General features: G+C 39.9%; 1 protein-coding gene across 13 annotated transcripts; it reads left to right on the top strand.

The window, feature by feature from the left end:
• Positions 1-1,476: 1,476 nt before the first annotated feature.
• NAGK (N-acetyl-l-glutamate kinase) lies at positions 1,477-18,453 on the top strand. 13 transcript variants are annotated; one of them, XR_016080894.1, is made up of 5 exons: positions 1,477-2,685; positions 16,948-16,982; positions 17,436-17,486; positions 17,635-18,058; positions 18,163-18,453. XR_016080894.1 is itself a non-coding variant. In XM_088895824.1 (4 exons), the coding sequence occupies exons 1-4, from the start codon at positions 1,635-1,637 to the stop codon at positions 18,241-18,243; spliced, it is 1,218 nt and encodes a 405-aa protein (XP_088751950.1). In that variant the 5' UTR covers positions 1,477-1,634; the 3' UTR covers positions 18,244-18,453. The 13 variants fall into 13 exon arrangements, 7 of the variants coding, with proteins under 7 accessions (XP_088751950.1, XP_010264379.1, XP_088751951.1 ...); XR_016080896.1 differs by lacking the exon at positions 18,163-18,453 and having other exon boundaries at positions 17,635-17,850; positions 17,973-18,058; XR_016080895.1 differs by lacking the exon at positions 18,163-18,453 and having other exon boundaries at positions 17,635-17,861; positions 17,973-18,058.
• The last annotated feature ends 1,918 nt before the right edge of the window (positions 18,454-20,371 follow it).

The following is a 20,371-nucleotide window of genomic DNA, read 5'->3' as shown; positions in this document are numbered from 1 at the left end:
TTCCTTTGCCATGTTTTCTTGGATTTTGATAGAATAGATTTTTGTGACCTCTCATGGATACAAAATGCAATCGTTCCTTTACTCATGAAAGATTTTGGGATTGTGTTGGATCACACCTTTTTGGATGCCATGAAAATAAAATGATTTAGTTATGATTCTCCTCTACATTGCTGAAAAAAATCAACATTTAAAAAAGATCCATTCCCGGTTTCTAATAAACATAGATTTTTGTGACCTCTCATGGATACAAAATGCAATCGTTCCTTTACTCATGAAAGATTTTGGAATTGTGTTGGATCACACCTTTTTGGATGCCATGAAAATAAAATGATTTAGTTATGATTCTCCTCTACATTGCTGAAAAAAATCAACATTTAAAAAAGATCCATTCCCGGTTTCTAATAAACATAGATTTTTGTGACCTCTCATGGATACAAAATGCAATCGTTCCTTTACTCATGAAAGATTTTGGAATTGTGTTGGATCACACCTTTTTGGATGCCATGAAAATAAAATTATTTAGTTATGATTCTCCTCTACATTGCTGAAAAAAATCAACATTTAAAAAAGATCCATTCCCTGTTTCTAATAAACATTTGCAATAAGATTATTTTTCGTTTACTGATCAGAGATATTGACCATTTCCAATTCTCAAGAAGGTTGTTTTTTTGATGAAAAGATCTGAAACAGAATTATATTCCATACCCTCTCAGTCAGATGAATGCAAATGACAAACACCACCACAGAAGCATCACTTGCAATTATTTTACTGCCAGTCTCTGAATTCTGATCAACTATGAAATTGGTTCCAAATGACAGAATTGCCGAACGAGCAGAATTGGTGCCAAATTCCATTTCACTGAGATAAATGTAGAAACAAAATGAACCCATTTGCGTTTTAATCTTAACATCTTGATATCAATGGGTTTCAGGTAACGGTGCGTTGGATCAATTACTTTGCAGATCGAGTAATTTGTTACTATTCTTGCTCCACTACCTTGTGTTTATATGGTGAGAAGGGAGAGGGGTAGGAGTTTTCTTGGCTTTTTATTGCTGTCCTCATTGAGGCATTTTTTCGAAGAGTGGGGTGGTTGGCGGGTAAGCAGGGCAAGGGGTGGCCTAGCATGTGGGCTGGGTGTGCCTAGGGGGAGCAACACCAGGTGCAAGGGGAGGGGGTCTTTTGTTTATTCCGCACTTGGAGAAGGAGATGTTTGGTCAGGCTATGCAACCTAGCATAATAGCATATGAGGGAGTTGGTTTGTGGGTTGGAAAGGATTTTTATGAACTTGGTCCATTCATACATTTCGTCAAATAGGTGGTGGTTATTTCCAACCTAGAACAATTTGTAAATATTATTAACAAATAAGGGTAAAATAGGATTTTTAAAATAATTAAATAAATCATATTTACTAACATTTTTTAAATAGAGAATATACTTAAATCAAGTGGGTCAATCCACTTGTCGGACATATATCCTAATATCCTCCCACTGGGTAGGAGTATTGCCCACCAACTCCAAACCAAAACCCTCGACCTAGAGAGTAGAGACGCCGGCAGAGAGGGTTCGCTTTCTCCTGAGAACACCGCGACACAGCTACAAAAGGGCAGTGAGGGAGATACAGAAACAGAAGAAGATGTTTACTGCAAAAGCCCCTACGCTTGCATCTCTTCCCTCCATTTCCAATCATCCGAGCAACCCTAATTTTAACGCTAACCTCCCGTTCCTTTCGACTCTCTCCACTTCTACTAGAAAACCCACTTCTCCACTCCTCACTTTTCCTCCTCTCAAATCATCAATTTCGACAACAGAACCAGCAATATCGCCACCGGATCAATCCCTTGCTTCGACATCAAAAGCGGCCGCTCAAACCCGCGTAGATATCCTCGCGGAATCCCTCCCATTTATCCAGAAATTTCGCGGCAAGACCATCCTCGTCAAGTACGGTGGCGCAGCCATGAAGGATAAAAATCTCCAGGCATCCGTTATCAACGATCTCGTCCTCCTCTCCTGCGTTGGTCTTCGTCCCGTCTTCGTCCATGGAGGTGGCCCCGAAATTAACTCCATGCTTGGCCGACTCGGCCAGCAACCCAAGTTTGTCGATGGTCTCCGAGTGACTGACACGCCCACCATGGAAATAGTTGAAATGGTCCTCGTCGGTAAGGTCAATAAACACTTAGTTTCTCTCATCAACAAGGCCGGAGCCACTGCTGTCGGTCTCTCCGGCAAAGATGGTCGCCTCCTCACCGCCCGGCCATCTGCCAAAGCTGCTCAACTTGGGTTTGTCGGTGACATTGCTCGGGTTGATCCAACCATCCTCCGCCCGCTTGTTGCTAATGATTTCATTCCGGTGATTGCATCGGTAGCGGCGGACGAAAATGGTCAGGCGTATAACATTAATGCTGACACGGTTGCTGGGGAACTGGCGGCAGCGCTTGGAGCTGAGAAGCTGATCCTCTTGACAGATGTTGCCGGAATTCTTGAAAATAAGGATGAACCCACGACATTGGTGAAGGAAATTGATATTAAGGGAGTGAAGAAGATGATGGATGAAGGGAAGATCGCTGGTGGGATGATTCCGAAAGTGAATTGCTGCATTCGATCGCTCGCGCAGGGGGTGCGTACTGCAAGTATCATTGACGGCCGGCTTCCACATTCATTACTTCTCGAGATCCTCACCGATGAAGGTGCAGGCACAATGATTACTGGGTAAAAGATAATTTATGTATACTTGCGGAATTGCTATGAGATTGTGAGTTGAGTGGAGATGGAACACCAGTATTTGTCAATGCAATTATAATTAGCTCTTTGGTGGGTTATTGGCTTCCATTTTTGTTCTGATGTTGTTTTTGTAATGTTTTAATTTAAATGCGGGACTTTTATCTACGTTTTCAAGTACCCATTAACTTTAGTTTCAGAATATTATTCTGATCGACTCCGTCCTTCCAAGTTCTCAGTAAAACAAAAGTTGTTTCTGTTGCAAAGTTCCAAGGGAACTAAATAAACAAATCTATTTTTGACTGATTTTCTTTTGAAACCCTTCGAGAAACGAAGACAATCAGAGGGCTTGCATACAGTATCAACTAATTAAACTGTGCGACATTCTCTTTGAGAAACGAAAATTTTTTTATCAGAAACAACTAAAGACAATCAGAGGGCTTTGTTAATCTAAGGAAGAAGAGGAATTACAAGCATAAACAGTACCCCTATGGCCCTACTCTTGGGATAAACCAGAATGACAATGGATGTTTTATATGATATATCCAGTAGAACAAAAAAGAAGGGACTTTTATCAGATCTTGGCTGTACTGCTGTACCCCAGGACCTGGGAGACCCATTCTAAAATATCCCAGATTGGTTGATCAGAAATTCATTTGCAAGAGTCAACAAGGTGTTTGGCTAATTTTAGGACTAATTCAAATGAGATATCCAGTCTATATTACTATCAAATTTGTTTCTTGGATATGATGATGAAGTGTCCAATGCTTATAAGAAAAATCAAGTGCCAAAGGACTTTTATATCTAGAAGATATCTAACCAATTACAAAGCGGTAAATACTTCCACCTCTAAATAATTTGAACAATGAATACAAGAAGCACAAGAAGGAACCACTGAACTGCTGCTGTGTTTTCATGGAGTTTAATAGAACAGAACACATGCAAAGCTGCCTCCAACTATCATTGAAATACATGATTTCATGGATCCCTTATTTGAATTGATGATAGCCCATCCATAATACCTATAATTACTCTAAACTACATGGTGATTTTGTGTGTGTCATATAACACTACAAAAAATCTTAGTTTAGCCAGCAACTATGTAGAGAACACTGATGTGGATCCCACGGCTGTGGTCCCCACTGTGTTCGTATGGCAGCACAGCATGTATTCTTTGTTAGTTATGTCAGTGTTAGTTGGTAGTTATTTCAGTTTTGTTGTTACAGCTTGTTATTTCAGCTTTATTATTAGTTTATTTTTCATGTAAGCATTAAGGGCAATTCAGCCTTTTTTACAATTAGTAAACATATAAATATTAAGAGTGGGTCGGCAGATTGATTCTATTCGACCCTCTCTCTCCTTTTCTAAAACCCTTCGTGTGCTTCTGCTTTCTCCCTCTTTTCTTCTTCTTTTCTCCATCTGAAATCTTTCTTTTACTTTCGGATTCAAGACTGATTGTAGTCTTAATCGACTACTAACTACAATAAACTTGTCGGTAAGGATGGCAATTTCGTGGGAATTTTTAGGTAGCCAGCCCATCCCGACTCTAATAGGACATGTTTATCAAAACCCTATAGGATTTGGTTTTTGACCTTAGGGTACCCAACTCCCAATAGCTGACTATAAACCTGTATATATTTTTATTAAATATATGTTATATATTTTATAAGAAATAATACACATAAGTAAAAAGGGTTGAGAGAGGATTCAAGCCCTTCCTCTTGTTTCCGTAGTTGCTTCTGAATGAACTTTTAGTACTGGTGGGAGGGTAGTTAGTCGTTGAAGTAGGCTTCATCTGGGTAATTTGGAGACCTTGATGTGCTCACAAAATTGATTATGGAGTGAAAAGGAAGGTAGAAATTGTCTTACTCTTATAAGAATATATATGCATTATGTGTATATAAAACATTTAACTTTATTTCTTTTGAAATTTCCATTTAACTTTCTTTCTTTCATATGTAAAATATCTTTCTAGGCTCTTCTTTAGCAGCTGATTGGATGCTTCTTTGGAGGATTAGAAGTCTCCCCAAGTGCACTCGGTGGAGACTGAGCAATGACCAACGACGAACGTTAAAGAAAATGATGAGAAAGTCAATAACAATCGGCTCAAAATCATTCAAGTTTGATACAAACCCACTTAACCAAGATGATTTTTTAATGCAAACCGAGAGATTTAGGGGTGGCTGGTCGAGAATATCTCTAAAAGCAAAGGAGATGACCTGGACGAAAGATTTCCTTCGAGAGGTGATTTTCTCGCAAAAAGGAATAGTGAAGGAGTGTAAACACGTTCACAGAGGGAAGGTGTTTCTCATTCAACAAAGCGAAAACCATTGGGGAAGATTCATCCGATTAAGCTGCTGGGAACTCGCAAAAAAACTAAGATCCATCTGCATCCCTGAAGAAAAAAGAAATTAGGCTGGAAGACTTTTGTCGAAGTGCTTGATTCCTTCTTGCCTAAGCTTGGACCTTCAGCCTTTGAAATCCCAGTCGCCTTTCTATCTTTAATGGATGGGCGAAGCAGAGTTGTAGGTTGGAGGTTCAGCTCATATTTCTATCGCCACCCAGGAAAGACCTTTCGGACAATGGAAGAAGTGAAGAACGCGTTCGTATGTACCAAACCTGACCAACTGGGTTGTTACGAAATTGAGCTCAGCCTCTCGGCAAATCTCCACTCTCTAACCCTCATTCATCTTCACCCTTTCTCCAGGAACAAAGCGGTGGGGTTCACTCTAGTTTCTGCTTGGGCTAGATTGGAGAAGTTTTACATTTACGGTAGTTGGGTGAAGCTAAATTGTTGGTGGCCAATTGTAAATTCCATCCCTTCTGATTTATTGTTCAATGGATGGATTGCAATCCACATACTCCCATTTCATTTGTGGAAGGAGGAAATTTTTGAGCTGATTGGAAGTCTGTGCAGTGGATTAGAAGAAATTGATCCCAAAACAAAAAGCTTATATGAGTTGAGTGTTGCTTGTTTGAAAGTGAAAAACCATGGAGTACACTCCATTCCTCGACCGATAGCAGTCCTTGATAGGAATGTCTGGTTCCTTGCCTTGGTCGTAGTAGAGAAGACAACCAAGTTAAGTGCCCAACCTGCTGAGTCATCTCGGAGCAACGGTCCTCAAACACACGAGCTCTCTATGCCCCTCGATCAGCCAGGAGATGGGGTAGGTTGGTTACGTGCTAAGGAAGGAAAAAATGTAGCAGGTACTAAAGAGTCGGGTGAAGTCAGGAACAGGTGGGATTTTGCTCTATTGGGTAAAAGTAAGAGAAAGGGAGAGAGGAAGACTACTTCAAAGAGACAAAAAAGGAAGCTAGTTCAAATTTCAAAAGAAGTCTCGGCTCGAAAGTTCAGCTCAACGCTTGAGGTGTAGCTTCTAGGTTTGAGTGAGACACATTAGCACAAAGAGGACTCCGCTAACCTGGATAAGAATACCAGCGATTCCTTGAGCCGAACCCAATTTTCTCAAGCTGTTCGCACGCGTGAAGGTCCTTACACGCCTAGCCCTCTTTCGACTCTTACTTACAGCGGACGAGACATCCCTAAAACCCCCCCAAGCTCAAAAACTCGTTGGAAAGAAGTCTTCCGATCACCGACTCCCATGTATCCAATGTCAAGCTCTTTTGGAGAAGTAGAAGACTCGGATTCAGATAAAGACCTGAGTTCCTACACGACAGAGAACAAAGGTTGATCCGCAGGATGTGCACTGATTTGCTGGAAGAAGTCTGTCTAGTTGATCTGGATTATGGGAATCGGTTGCCTGCTTCCAGATGCTTTGAGGATGGACGAGGAAGAAACTCACCGCACTCTCTGAATGCAAACTCTTCTAGATCTTGCTATTCTTCAAACCTTGAGTCTCCCTGTTTATCTAATCTTAGTAGCTTTCCTCCTCACTGTGACCCTTTGTTTCCTTGTGCTCCAAGTTCAGGTGATCAGCAATCCCAAGCATTGGTCAATCCCAATAATCACTATCGCAGATCTGGTTCAAAGGAAACTTTGTTTATCAAAGCAGGGGCCCAAGCTACAGCAGGTCAAGAAAAGGAAAAACAGAAAGTTAATGAACATTAGATGGCGAGGTAATTAGGAATTTATTGCCGTGAAACTAGTGGGACCTCGTTCTTGGAAAGAAAGAATACAAAGGAAAAAGGTGAGCCTAGGGAAGTAAATGACTCAAAGAAAGGAAAAAAGAAAGGGGCTTGGCAGGGAATTAAAGTGTCTGCAATGGGGTATAGTGGATCAATATGTGGATCGTACAAGGGAAGAGAGTAGAAGGTTAAGTAAGGGGAAGTCAACCAGAGTAAACTAATGAAGATCTTGAGCTAGAACGTCAGGGGGTTGGGTGGTGATGTCAAGAGAAGCATAGTGAAAGACACTTTGAGAAGAGAGAATCCTGACATAATCCTATGTAGGAAATAAAAAAAGTAGTGGACAGGAAATTGATAAAAACAATTTGGGGAGTGAGGCAGAAATTGGTTAAAACACAATCCTACTACAAGCACCTCGGGAGGGATTCACATAATGTGGAGAGAAGATGTAGTTTCCGGAGTAGAGGTAGATAAAGGTGAATTCATGATTTCAGTCCTTCTTACTAATAAGGCAGATGGTTTCACTTGGACTTTAACTGTGGTCTATAGTCCTAATACCCCTTCCAAGAGGAATCAGTTTTGGGAGGAGCTGGATTCCCTTCATGAACAGGAAGACATTCCCTAGGTTGTGGATGGAGATTTCAACGTCACTAGATTCCGTCATGAGCACTCAAACGGGAGAAGAGTTAACAGAAGTATGGAGTTTTCCATGTTTATTTCTTGACACAGATTGCATTATCTCCCTCCTAGAAATGGCGATTTCACCTGGTCCAACATGCAATAGAATGCTCTAAGGTGCAGATAGACAGATTTCTAATATCAACAGAACAAAAAGACCTTTACCCCTTGACCTATCAGGAGATCCGGTCCCGTTGCATCTCTGATCATTGGCCAATCGCTCTCAACACAGATCTGATGGTTCGGGGAAAAACCCCTTTCAGATTGGAAAAATTCTGGACTGAGCATAAAGATTTTTCTAAGAAGGTGGCAACCTGGTGGGAGGAATGCAAAGTGGAAGGCTGGCCAAGTTATAGGTTTTTGGAAAAGCTAAGGTATGTAAAAAGGAATATGAAAAGATGGGGAAAAGAGGAATTTAAAGCATTCAAGGAAGAGAAATTAACATTGTTAACATAATTGGATTATCTAGACCAAAAGGAGCAAACCAACCATTTAGAGGAGAGTGGAAGAAGAAGGAGAATCAGCCTAAGACAAGAATGGGAAAAGGTGGTAAGGCGTGAAGAAGTGTATTGGAGACAAAGATCAAGGATCAGATGGCTGAAACAGGGAGATAACAATTCTAGATTCTTTCACATATATGCTTCTGGGAGAAGAAAAAGGAACCACATCTCAAAAATAAAAATTGGGCAGAGAGAGGTGGAGGACCTTGAAGAAATCTCTGAAGCCTTTTTAAGCTTCTTCAAAGATTTCTATTCGAAGACTGAAAGTAGAGACACTTTTCTAAGCTCTTGGGAAGGCTCTAAGATTTCAGAGGTGAGTAAAATCTGGTTAGAAAGGGAATTCCAAGAATAAGAAGTGATGGAAGCAGTCTTCAACATGGATGGTGATAAGGAAGCAGGGTCGGACGGATTTCCACTATTTTTTCTATCAGACTTGTTGGGATATTATCAGACAAGATCTGTTAAAGGTGTTCAAAGACTTCTACCACTCGGCTATTGTAAATAAGGGAAACAATTCCAACTTCATTTGTCTGATTCCCAAAAAGCTAGGCACTTTTGAAGTAAAAGATTTCAGACCTATCAGTCTAGTTGGAAGTGTCTACAAAATACTAGCAAAGATGTTGGCTAGGAGATTGAAGGAAATTCTAGGTGAGATCATTTCCCCAAATCAATTTGCTTTTGTTAAAGGGCGGCAGATTGTTGATGGCATCCTGATAGCAAACGAATGTGTTGAAGAGAAGAAAATGAAACGGCAAGCCGGGGGTGATTGTGAAGCTAGATTTGGAAAAAGCATATGACAAAGTGGATTGGGAGTGTGTATTAGAAATCATGAGGCTAATGGGATTTGGAAGAAGATGGATTCAGTGGGTGGAGAGATGTATTAAATCCACGTGGTTTTCAGTCCTAATCAATGGGCAACCTAAAGGTTACTTCAATGCTAGTAGAGGATTAAGAACAGGTTGCCCCCTCTCTTCCTTACTCTTCACTCTCGTAATGGAAATATTTAGTCAGCTGGTGAAGAAAGCAAATCTGATAGGGTTGGTGAGAGGTTACGAAGTTGGTAGAGATTCAATTCAGCTTATGCACCTTCAATTTGCAGATGACGTTATGTTGTTTTTAGTGGCTGAAGAAGACAACGTTGTTAATATGAAAAGGGTCATAATCTGTTTTAAATGGATTTCGGGGCTTCGTGTTAACTTTCCTAAGAACAGTATTGCAGGGATGAACATAGTAAATGCTCAATCCCTAAACAGATTCAAGGAAATTTTGGGCTGTAATGTTGAAAGTCTTCCATTTTCCTGTCTTGGAATGCCTCTTGGAGGGAATCTGAAGGTTCAAAGTTTCTGGGACCCAATGATAGAAAAGTGTGAAAAAAATTGGCCACGTGGAAAAGAGACTACTTGTCCAAAGGTGGGAGACTCACCCTCATTAAAGCTTCTCTGGCAAACGCAAACCTGCCAACATACTATCTCTCGACCTTTCGAATGCCAACCAAAATTGCCAATTGGCTTGAAAAACTTCAAAGAAATTTTCTATGGGAAGGAAGTGGGGAAAAGGGATCTGATCTCGTGAATTGGTCCTAGGTGTGCAAATCTAAGGAGGATGGAGGCTTGGGGATAGGTCATTTGAGAGAAAAAAACACAACTCTTCTAAGTAAATGGTTGTGGAGATTTCCTCAGGAACTGAATGCCCTATGGACTGAGATCATCACCAGCAAGTATGGGAAGCACGCCAATGGTTGGGATTGCAGTTTGCACTTGAACCGGATCAAGGTCATAAACCCTTGGAAAGGTATACTCTCAACCTACCAATTTTTCATTTCCTATATCAGGTACAAAGTGGGAAATGGGGATAAAATAAAATTGACTGATGTTTGGTGGGGTGACTCTACCTTGGCTGCATCCTTTCCTCGCCTCTACAGCCTTACCCGAAACAAAGAAGCTCCCATCTTCCTTGTTTTATCCTTATACCACTCTCAGTTCAATTGGAACCTAGACTTTAAAAGACCTTTGAGGGAAAATGAACTTGATGAAATATCTAGATTTTTATACATCTCAGAGAAGTGTACCTCTCCCCAAATACCCCTAACACTCAAGTCTTGACCCTACACCCAGCAGGTGGGTTTTAAACTAAGTCCTGCTTTAGGGCTCTAATCAAGGAAGAACAAACAACCATACAATTCCCTTTCAAGACAGTTTGGTGCACACACATTCCTTCCAGAGTTTTTTTTTTTTTTTGTGTGTGTGTGTGTGGGAAGCTGGTCTGAAGAAGATTGACACTTCTGATCTCCTTCAGAAAAAGAACCATGGAAGGTCCTATTTATCCCCACATGTATGCTATTTTTGCTTAAAAGCTGGGGAATCAGCCAATCATATTCTGATCCACTCTGAGGAAACTAGAAAATTCTGGATTTTCTTTTTCAATCTTTTCAATTATAGTTGGACTTTCCCTGAACACGTGATAGACTGTCTCAGACAATGGACAGCAAGAGGGTTAAGCAAAAGAAGGACTTTATTGGCTTTCTGTAGCACACACTATCCTTTGGAGCATCTGGGAATAGAGAAATAACCACATTTTCAACAATAGAAAAAGAAATTACGAGGAACTCTTGTCTATCGTTTCCTATAGAAGTTTCCTTTGGACGTCCAACTCAGTTTTTTAAAGGAGTGAACTTCAGTTTTTTTTTTTTTTTAAAGAAAGTTGAGGGAAAGTTCTTCAGCAACTTCACCCTCAATATTTTGTTTCTCTTATTTTCTATCAAACCACACATAACATGAAGGAAATGACTTCTGTTACAAAATTAGCTTAGAAATCCATCTATTATCCTTTTAGAATTTCCATATTGCATTGTGTTAGAGTTAGCCGAATAAGGGTAGATTAGTCAACTCACCTTGGTTAAGTTATGAGCTTATGTGGCAGTCTTATTAGAGGTTCTCTGTCCCATACTTAAGTAGGGGCAGTTTAGTCCTTGTACATTTAATTAGAGCCTAATCACTATTAAGAGGTCGACTAATAAGGTTTAGCTATCAGGTTCGACAGTTCTTTCATCTTCTTCTTCTTCTTCTCCTTCTCTTTCTTCTTCTCCTTACTGGTTCGGACTACTGTAGCAACAGTAGAAACATGGTATCAGAGCAAGGTTCGTGACCTGTTTCAGTTCGTGACAACTTCAGTTCGTGCTTCAGTTCTCTCCTTTTCTTCTCTGGGTTGTCAATGGAGAAAAGTGGTTCGTTCCAGGCCTGAAACATCTCAGCTCTTTTTTTTTTCTAGTGCGCAGAACCTCCTTTCCTAAGAAAACAACTTCAGCAGTGAATGGTTGGCTGAAGCTCTCAAATGAAGGTTGGTTATCTCTTCTCTCTGTGCTGTTGGTATTTCTGGGTTGAAAATCTTCAAGAACTTGAGAGGACTGATCAGAACCTAGAGAACTAGGTTGGTTGTTGCCATGGTTCTTGGAAAAATTCCAAGAACAGGCTGTGTTTACAGTGACCAAATGGTGTAAGGGCTGCTGCTGGTGGCCGAATGGTGTAGGGGCTACTGTAGGTGGCCGAATGGTGCAAGGTGTAATGCAATGGTACTAGTTGAGTTCTTGTTGGTCTTGTGGTGCCCTCTTAAAAGCGTTAAAACAGGTCTGTATTGTGTGTGACAGCTATGGCTGTGTGGTGGTGCTTGTGATGCACAAACTTTGTTGAGTAGTTGTAAGAGAGCTTGCATGTGGTTAGTAAGTGCTGAATTAATGTCGGTGTAGTCTGTGTTTTTTTGTGAAATCAGTAGTGGTGTGGATAAGAACAAAGGCGTGTGTATCTATCATTGTGTTTAGGGACTGCTGTAGGTTCTGAAACATCAAACTCTTGACAACAGCACTTAGTTGCTGATTGGGAAGTCAGATTAGAGGCAGCATTGAAAGAATATCATGGCAGCAATGGGAGATGGCTGTAGTGATCAGAAACCTAGTGTGGTGGTTTCCTCTGACTATCTAGGTGTACAGATGACCTCAATTAAACTGAATGGTGAGAACTATGTTCCATGGGCCAAGTCGGTGGAAGTTTTTCTCAAGGCAAAGAGAAAAGTGAAGCATGTGAAAGAAGATAAACCATCGGCTGACTCTCCAGGGTTTGATGATTGGGAACAGGAGGATGCTCAAATCATGAAATGGCTATGGAACAGTATGGAACCCAAAATAAGTGCCAACTTCATGTTCTTAGATACAACTAAGGACATATGGGAACATGCTAAGAAGCTGTATTCTGGGCAAGATAATACTACAAGGGTATATCAGCTCTATCAGGAGTACTTTGGTCTGCAACAAGGAAATAAAACCCTAGAAGAGTACTATGCCAGTATGAAGAACCTCAGAAATGAACTCAATGTCTATCATCCTCTCACTCCAGATGTTAAGGTTCAGCAACAACAGAGGGAACAACTAGATGTCACAAGGTTCTTAGTGGGGTTGAAATCAGAGTATGAACCAGTTAGGGCCCAAATATTGGGGGGCTCTACCCTTCCTACACTTGAGGAAGTGTTTGCTCGGCTTCGCAGGATTTCTTTGGGACAGACAGAGAATCCCACACAGTTTGATAGATCAGCTTTTGTGACAGCCAGAGGAGGTGGACGTGGTACGAAAGGGGGAGGACATGCCTCCCAAGGAGGTCGTGGTGGTTCCATATTTGGCCGTGGTGGTGGTCGTGACTCAGGGGGAGGCCGTGGCAAAGAAAAAGGCAGCTCTACAAGGAAGTGTACCCACTGTGGCAGGGAAGGACATTCGGTAAATTTCTGTTATGATCTCCATGGCCGCCCTCCCTCTAAATGGGCCAATCATGCTGTTGCTGGTGGGGTTGATGTCAGTGATAATCAACAGGCAGACCTAACTCCTTCCACATCTACATCTGTTTCCGGAAGGGAGATGGTGAGTGTACCGCATGATGAGTATGAGCGGTTCCTTCAGTCCACTTCACAGCACACTACTGCTACTCTTGCCCACTCAGGTATAGCTTGCTTGTCATCTAAAACCTCTCCTTGTATTATTGACTCTGGAGCCTCTGATCAGATGATTGGGACTCCAGGTGTGTTCTCTTCTCTCTTTGAAACTTCCACATCTCAAACTGTTACCCTTGCCAATGGTTCCTCCTCTCCCATCTGTGGTGTTGGCAATGTTGATATGGCTTCTCTTTCTTTATCATTTGTTCTATATGTCCCTAAGTTTCCATTCAATCTTATGTCTGTTAGTAAATTAATCAAGACTCTTAATTGTTCTGTTACTTTTTTCCCTTCCTCTTGTATTTTTCAGGATCTCTGGACGGGGAAGATTGGTGGGGGGCATGAAGCTGGTGGATTGTATTACCTTGACGGTGGTGGACCGTCAGTTGCACTTTAGACTTCACTCACTCCTCTACAGTGGCATTGTCGACTGGGACATTCTTCTCTCAAGGCACTCAAGATACTAGTTCCGTCTTTGAGTCATTTGTCAGTGTTACAGTGTGAGTCGTGTCAGTTTGGGAAACATCGTCGTGTTTCCTTCAGTCCTAGAGTTGAAAGTCGTATGTTGAGTCCTTTTGCTTTGGTTCATTCAGATGTTTGGGGCCCGATCAAAATAAAGTTTTATAATGGTTACAAGTATTTTGTCACTTTTATTGATGATTGTTCAAGAATGACATGGATTTATTTAATGAAAGAAAGGAGTGAATTATTTTCCATTTTTCAAAAATTCCATGTTGAAATACGTACACAATTTGGTGTTCCAATCAAAGTTCTTCGTTTAGATAATGGTCGTGAATATTTTCTTACTTCCTTTCAACAGTATTTAGAACATGGCATCATTCATCAAACTTCATGTGCATCCACTCAACAAAATGGGGTGGCTGAACGGAAGAACCGTCATCTCCTTGAAATGGCTCGGTCTATTCTTCATCATACGAGTGTTCCTAAACGGTTTTGGAGTGATGTTGTACTTACTGCGTGTTTCCTCATTAATCGGATGCCCTCCTTTATTCTTCATGGTCGGTCTCCCTTCTCTATCTTGTTCCCCACCTTGTCTCCCTTTCCACTAACACCTCGTATCTTTGGCTGTGTGTGCTTTGTTCACAATCTGAGTTCTGGAATAGACAAGTTGGATGCACGCTCCATTAAGTGTCTTTCTTGGCTACTCTCGGATTCAAAAAGGGTACAAGTGTTACAATCCCATTACTCGGAAGTGCTATGTCTGTCCTGATGTCACATTTTTTGAGTCTGTTCCCTTCTTCTCAGGAACTGAAGCCTCTTCCTCTCCACCTTTACTTCCTCTTCCTCTTTCGGTCAGTGATCCCGTTCCGGGTGTTCCTGTTGGAGTTGACTCGTCACCTCATCCAGTGCAGATCCCTACTGAACGACCACCAATTCGGCAAGTGTATACACGTCGAACGACACCGGCCCCTCCTTCAGCATCTACCTTGTCCGCGGATCCTGTCGTTGCTCCTGTTGCTGAACCCTTAGGACTTGATCTACCCATTGCCTTACGGAAAGGTAAACGTAGTTCTACTTTCCATCCCATTTCCAATTTTGTTTCAGTATCTCGCCTTTCCGCCTCACAATGCTAGTTTGTTTCACTATTGTCATCTATTTCCATACCTAACAATGTCCAAGAGGCTCTTAGTTCACCTGGGTGGAGGCAGGCAATGGAGAAGGAACTCTTTGCTCTTCAGCATACTCACACGTGGGAGCTCACTACTCTTCCTCCTGGTAAGCATGTGGGTTGTAAATGGGTATATACTGTTAAATACTTGCCAGATGGTAGTGTGGAGCGTCTGAAAGCCAAACTTGTTGCTAAAGGTTATTCACAGTTGTATGGAGTGGACTATATGGAGACCTTCTCTCCAGTGGCTAAGATTAGCTCTGTCTGTGTGTTGATTTCCCTGGCAGTTATGTATGATTGGCCCCTATTTCAACTTGACATAAAAAATGCCTTCCTTCATGGTGACCTTATAGAGGAGGTATATATGGAGCAACCACCTGGGTTTGTTGCTCAGGGGGAGGCTGGTAAGGTGTGCAGACTGAAAAAGGCAATTTATGGGTTGAAACAATCGCCTCGTGCTTGGTTCGGGAAGTTTAGTGAAGTGGTGAAGAATTTTGGAATGAAACAATGCCATGTTGATCACTCAGTGTTCAGCTATGACTCAGAAGCTGGAAAGATTTTATTAGTGGTCTATGTGGATGATATTGTCATAACTAGCAGTGACAAATTGGGAATCGACAAACTAAAGGTCTTTCTGCAAAATCATTTTCAAACAAAAGACCTTGGGACATTGAAGTATTTCTTGGGTATAGAAGTTGCTAGATCAAGACAAGGTGTAAACCTGTGCCAAAGAAAATATGTTCTTGATTTATTGGACGAAACAGGACTGTTAGGTGCAAAACCAGCTGAGACTCCTATGGAACCAAATGTTAAGTTGAGCAGTGATACAGGGGAAATATTTGATGATCCTGGAAGGTATAGACGACTAGTGGGGAAGCTGAACTATTTGACTATCACGAGACCAAACATCTCCTTTGCAGTCAGTGTGGTGAGCCAATTTATGCAGAACCCTCGTATATCTCATTGGGATCCAGTTCTTAGAATTGTAAGATATCTGAAGGGAGCTCCGGGTCGTGGGCTATTGTATAAACCAGGAGGAAAACTTGAAGTAGTTGGGTACACGGATGCAAATTGGGCGGGCTCTGTGTCTGATAGAAGATCTACTACAGGTTACTACACATTTCTTGGAGGAAATCTTGTGATGTGGAAGAGTAAAAAAGCAGGCGGTTGTAGCTAGAAGCAGTGCTGAAGCCGAGTACAGAGCCATGGCACACACTACATGTGAATTAGTGTGGTTGAGGAATCTCCTACAAGAAATCGGGTTCCACATGGATAAACCTATGAAGTTGTACTGTGACAATCAAGCTGCGCTCCATATCTCATCCAACCCTGTTTTTCATGAGAGAACAAAGCACATAGAGATTGATTGCCACTTTGTGAGGGAGGAGGTTCTTACTGGAGAGATAAGCACAGAACATGTAAGCTCAGGTGATCAGTGGGCAGATTTGTTTACAAAAGCCTTAAGCTCAGGGAGAGTGAACTATATATGTAACAAGCTGGGATTATATGACATATATTCTCCAGCTTGATGGGGAGTGTTAGAGTTAGCCGAATAAGGGTAGATTAGTCAACTCACCTTTGTTAAGTTATGAGCTTATGTGGCAGTCTTATTAGAGGTTCTCTGTCCCATACTTAAGTAGGGGCAGTTTAGTCCTTATACATTTAATTAGAGCCTAATCACTATTAAGATGTCGACTGATAGGGTTTAGCTATCAGGTTCGACAATTCTTTCATCTTCTTCTTCTTCTTCTTCTTCTCCTTCTCTTTCTTCTTCTCCTTACTGGTTGGAACTACTGTAGCAACAGTAGAAACACACTGAATTAGTCCTCAGTGGTGCAGTCATTCTTCAGTTTACATTTTGCTGGTCTGTTCTGATGTCTGGTATCAAGTAATGTTGACTGTGCTTTCATTTTTTTATTCTTCAGCATGTGTGAACATTTAGTTTGGGTAGATTTTGTATTATGTTTTGATTCACTTCACATGCTCATGCTTCATTCAGTAGGTTAATTATGCTATTCCATGGAAAAGTAGAAATTTTATTTAGTTGGCAAAGTTCTTTCTTCTCATGATTGAAAAAAAACTCTATTGAGTAAAGCATGGAAAGAATGTTCAAAATGTGTTTAAATAAGTATGTGGGAGAGTGGAGCAGCTTAGGGCATGCCAATATGTGTGCCTTTTGGTTTGCATATCTTCTGATTGCCAATATGGATATTCATAGATTTCTAGTCTCTTTCTATCTTTAGTTTAATATATATAACTAGAGAGTTCTGTATGTATGAGGTCAGATTTACCTGTACTGACTTTGAAATTTTGAAGCATGTGATGCTAAAACTTGATGCTGATATTTGCCACCGCTACCTTTTTAGCCATCAAGGTTCTTTACAAGGACCAAGTGATGAAGGTATATATAATTCTTACATTTTATGCATAAGCCATATTGTTATTTTTTTTTGATGAATAACTATATAATTCTTACATTTTATGCATAATACCCCTTTACAAGTGGGCTATTAGTGCCCCTACCCCAAATTATACCTTCTACATACAAAGAACCCCAAATATACAATTACTGCATTGTATGGTTTAGGTCTTGTCCTCTCTTTTACTGCTATATACATACATATTTTTCGCGTAGGTTTATTTCACATGAAGCAAAATCAATATCAGCAATGCATGTAGTCTGATAATGTTGTGTGCTGGTGCATCTCTGTAAATTGTCAGTGTCCTCTGAGCTTCATAAAAAATGTATATTTGAGCTTCCTGAGATTTTCACCACAGTTGTTCATCTCTGTCTGGTTGAGAATCACATTTTACAGTATTTTGACCTCTCTGCCTATTTGGTTCATGCTTACAGAGGGTTGACGAAGCCATCAAAGAGAAGGCATGCAATGCTCTACTTCCCAAGGTACCATTTGTTGCCTTAATTAATTAATTTAATTTTGTGGTGAGAATGTTCCATTTTATAACCTTGTTTGGTTGTTTGGGAGTGTTCCATGTTTTGAACTTCAGTCAGTAGCCAAAAGTACATAATCCTTTACATCTGTTGGAAACAGATCAACCAAATTGGTTCTGTGACCGAGAGCATTGAAGCTGCGGAAATGTCCAAGCGTGCTAGGGTGTCATGGCCAGCCATCGTAGATTTGGATTTACCCTTGCCTTGTGATTATGGAGATAATACTTTTTACTTTCAAATATGTGGCATAACCGCATAAGTTCTGTTTCTGCCAGTGGAGAGACAGAAGACACCTTCATTGCTGATCTCTCCATGGGTCTGGCCACAGTAATTTACTTAATTTGAATGTTACTTTATTGAGTAATTTCAGTAGATAGTAGTAGTGCTTGTTTCATTGAGATGCTGCCAATCTTTCTCCTAATCCTTGCTTTTTATCAGGGATAAAATTAAGAGAGGAGCCCCATGCATGTCAGAGCGTCTTGCCTAATACAATCAATAAGCATATTGGGCCTTGTTTTGCATGTGTATACTTCTGTCTTCTCTTGTGATATGATATGGCAAATTGGTTTTGAATCCTCAGATGGGGCCATGTTTGCTTAGATATGAAAATTCTTTTTTCTGTTTGCAGTTATTGCTAATTGAAGAGGAGCTTAGTTCAGAAGCAATTTATGTTGGAGCAAGCTTCTGCAAGCCTGTTGAACCCTACTAAATTTTGAGACCAGTTCAGAGCTGTATTTGGAGGTTTTGTAATTTGTGTTGTTGTATTTAGGACTTCAGTTTTTCCTTTATATATTTTATGATTTTTTCACATTTTCAACTTTACGCAGCATCCCTATCTTACTGCTAGTATATGCCAACGTTGTAGCTGGAGTTAAATTAGAAAATAAAGTCTATTAGAATGATTTAATATTGATGAAAATTTTTACAAATGTATTAATGATTTTTCTCTTTTGAAATCTTTATAGGTATACATCAATGTATAACTTGTAAATGTACTCATTCTACATTAAAAAAATTACAAAATGCAAAGAAAATAAGGTCCTTATGATGTATCCATGGAAAAAAAAAGAATGCATAGTCTATTATAATGATTTAATATTGATGAAAATTTTTACAAATGTATTAATGATTTTTCTTTTTTGTAAATCTTTATAGGTATACATCAATGTATAACTTGTAAATGTACTCATTCTATATTAAAAAAATTACAAAATGCAAAGAAAATAAGGTCCTTGTGATGTAATATCCATGGAAAAAAAAGAATGCAAAGAAACTAAGAAAGTAATGATGTATAACTTGTAAGTCTTACTTGGTAAATTAATCATGGTGAATGATGCAACTCAAACACTGGTTTTGAATGCAAAGCGGATTTTAAAGAAACTGAGAACAAATGTCTTCAGGACTGACGAGAGTGAAAGATGGCCTGATAGCTGAATCGTTGTTATTTGTTTTATTCTCATCATCCTCATAACTCATAACTGTTTGCAAAACTTAAATATACCCAGAGATTTCAGCAATTGCAGGTTTAATCCAAAACCACCACCACCGTGACAAGCTTTTGTTCAGAGGGAAAGCAATGAATGCCGAGTTTCTTAGGTGGATGAGTAACTTCAACGACCTTGTAGGAATAAATATCTTGATCTCTTTGTTTTTGCAGAAAACCTAATCTCTGCAATAATGAGTTTGCATGTATATAGATAATCAAAAGGGTTAGACTATGATATGGAAAAGATATGATATCGGAAAAACATCTAACCAATCAACTGGGATCATAAACGTAGTAGTGAATCAGGTGTTATTTATCAAAATTTATGGGTGGGTTTTGATTCGTTAAAACTCTTTTCAAATCATATATTTTCTGCATCATAGATTTTCCCTAATCCAAAGTTACGATTATTGACAAGATTAGATATGTTTTGAAAAAAATTGCAAAAACAGTGAGCTATACAAAAAGCTTATTATTTTTGACCAAATTGCCCCTTTTTAAAATCCCACCCATCATGCATTATAACTTCACTTTTATTCTTTCATTGTCTTTGCCTTTAGTGTTTATCTCTCTATCTTTGTATCTCATTCTCATTTTGTTAGAGCATCCATTTATTTCTCTATTTTTTTTTTGTATTTTTCTCTATGTTGAAATGAAGTTGGAGGCTTCTATTTTTGTAGAAAACATAGCTCGAGCTCTTTACAATGGGGAGATGGGACTTGTATAGTCGACAACAAGTATTTGAAATTGTGGTTGGCTTGAGTTTGAAGTTGGTTTATTTCAAAGAAGAAAAATGAGCTTGATTTTCTCTAGATTTGTCAATTATTTAAGAGTAAAATCTTTAATAAAAATGCCCTTTACACTTCATAGAGAGTAAAAACCCTAGAAGTTTATTGCTACCTCACAACTCTACGTGTTGTTGTAGTCATGGAGATTGCAAGAATGGTGAAGGATGTTCCGCCTCATGAGTTCGTGAGGCATAACTACAAATCCATGTGGTTTATTGGGTTCCACTTGTGAGAATCATACAAACCCATGTGGTTGATTGGGTTCTAGGTGCATTTGATAGTGTAACTACAACCAGATTATTTGAGGGATAGATGTTTGCGATTATAATTGCAAGCAATCATCCGATCTTTTCAATCTCGGATGGTTTTTAAGCCTATAGTACACTATTTGGTCTTCCCCATACTAGATGGTTTGTGTGCCTATGAGAATCATATATAACCATGTGATTTGTTTGGTTTTAAAGGAATTTGAATGTGTTAGATCACTTATGTAATTAATTATTATAACTATAATTGATGATTCAAAATTGTAAGCAACCATTCGGCTTGTGTAATGTCAGATG

This window comes from Nelumbo nucifera, chromosome 1, assembly GCF_055504915.1.
Source record: "Nelumbo nucifera cultivar China Antique chromosome 1, China Antique-T2T, whole genome shotgun sequence".
In the NCBI taxonomy this organism is placed as follows: Eukaryota; Viridiplantae; Streptophyta; class Magnoliopsida; order Proteales; family Nelumbonaceae; genus Nelumbo; species Nelumbo nucifera.
Note: the sequence above shows the minus strand (reverse complement) of the source record. Positions and strands in the feature narration are given on the sequence as shown.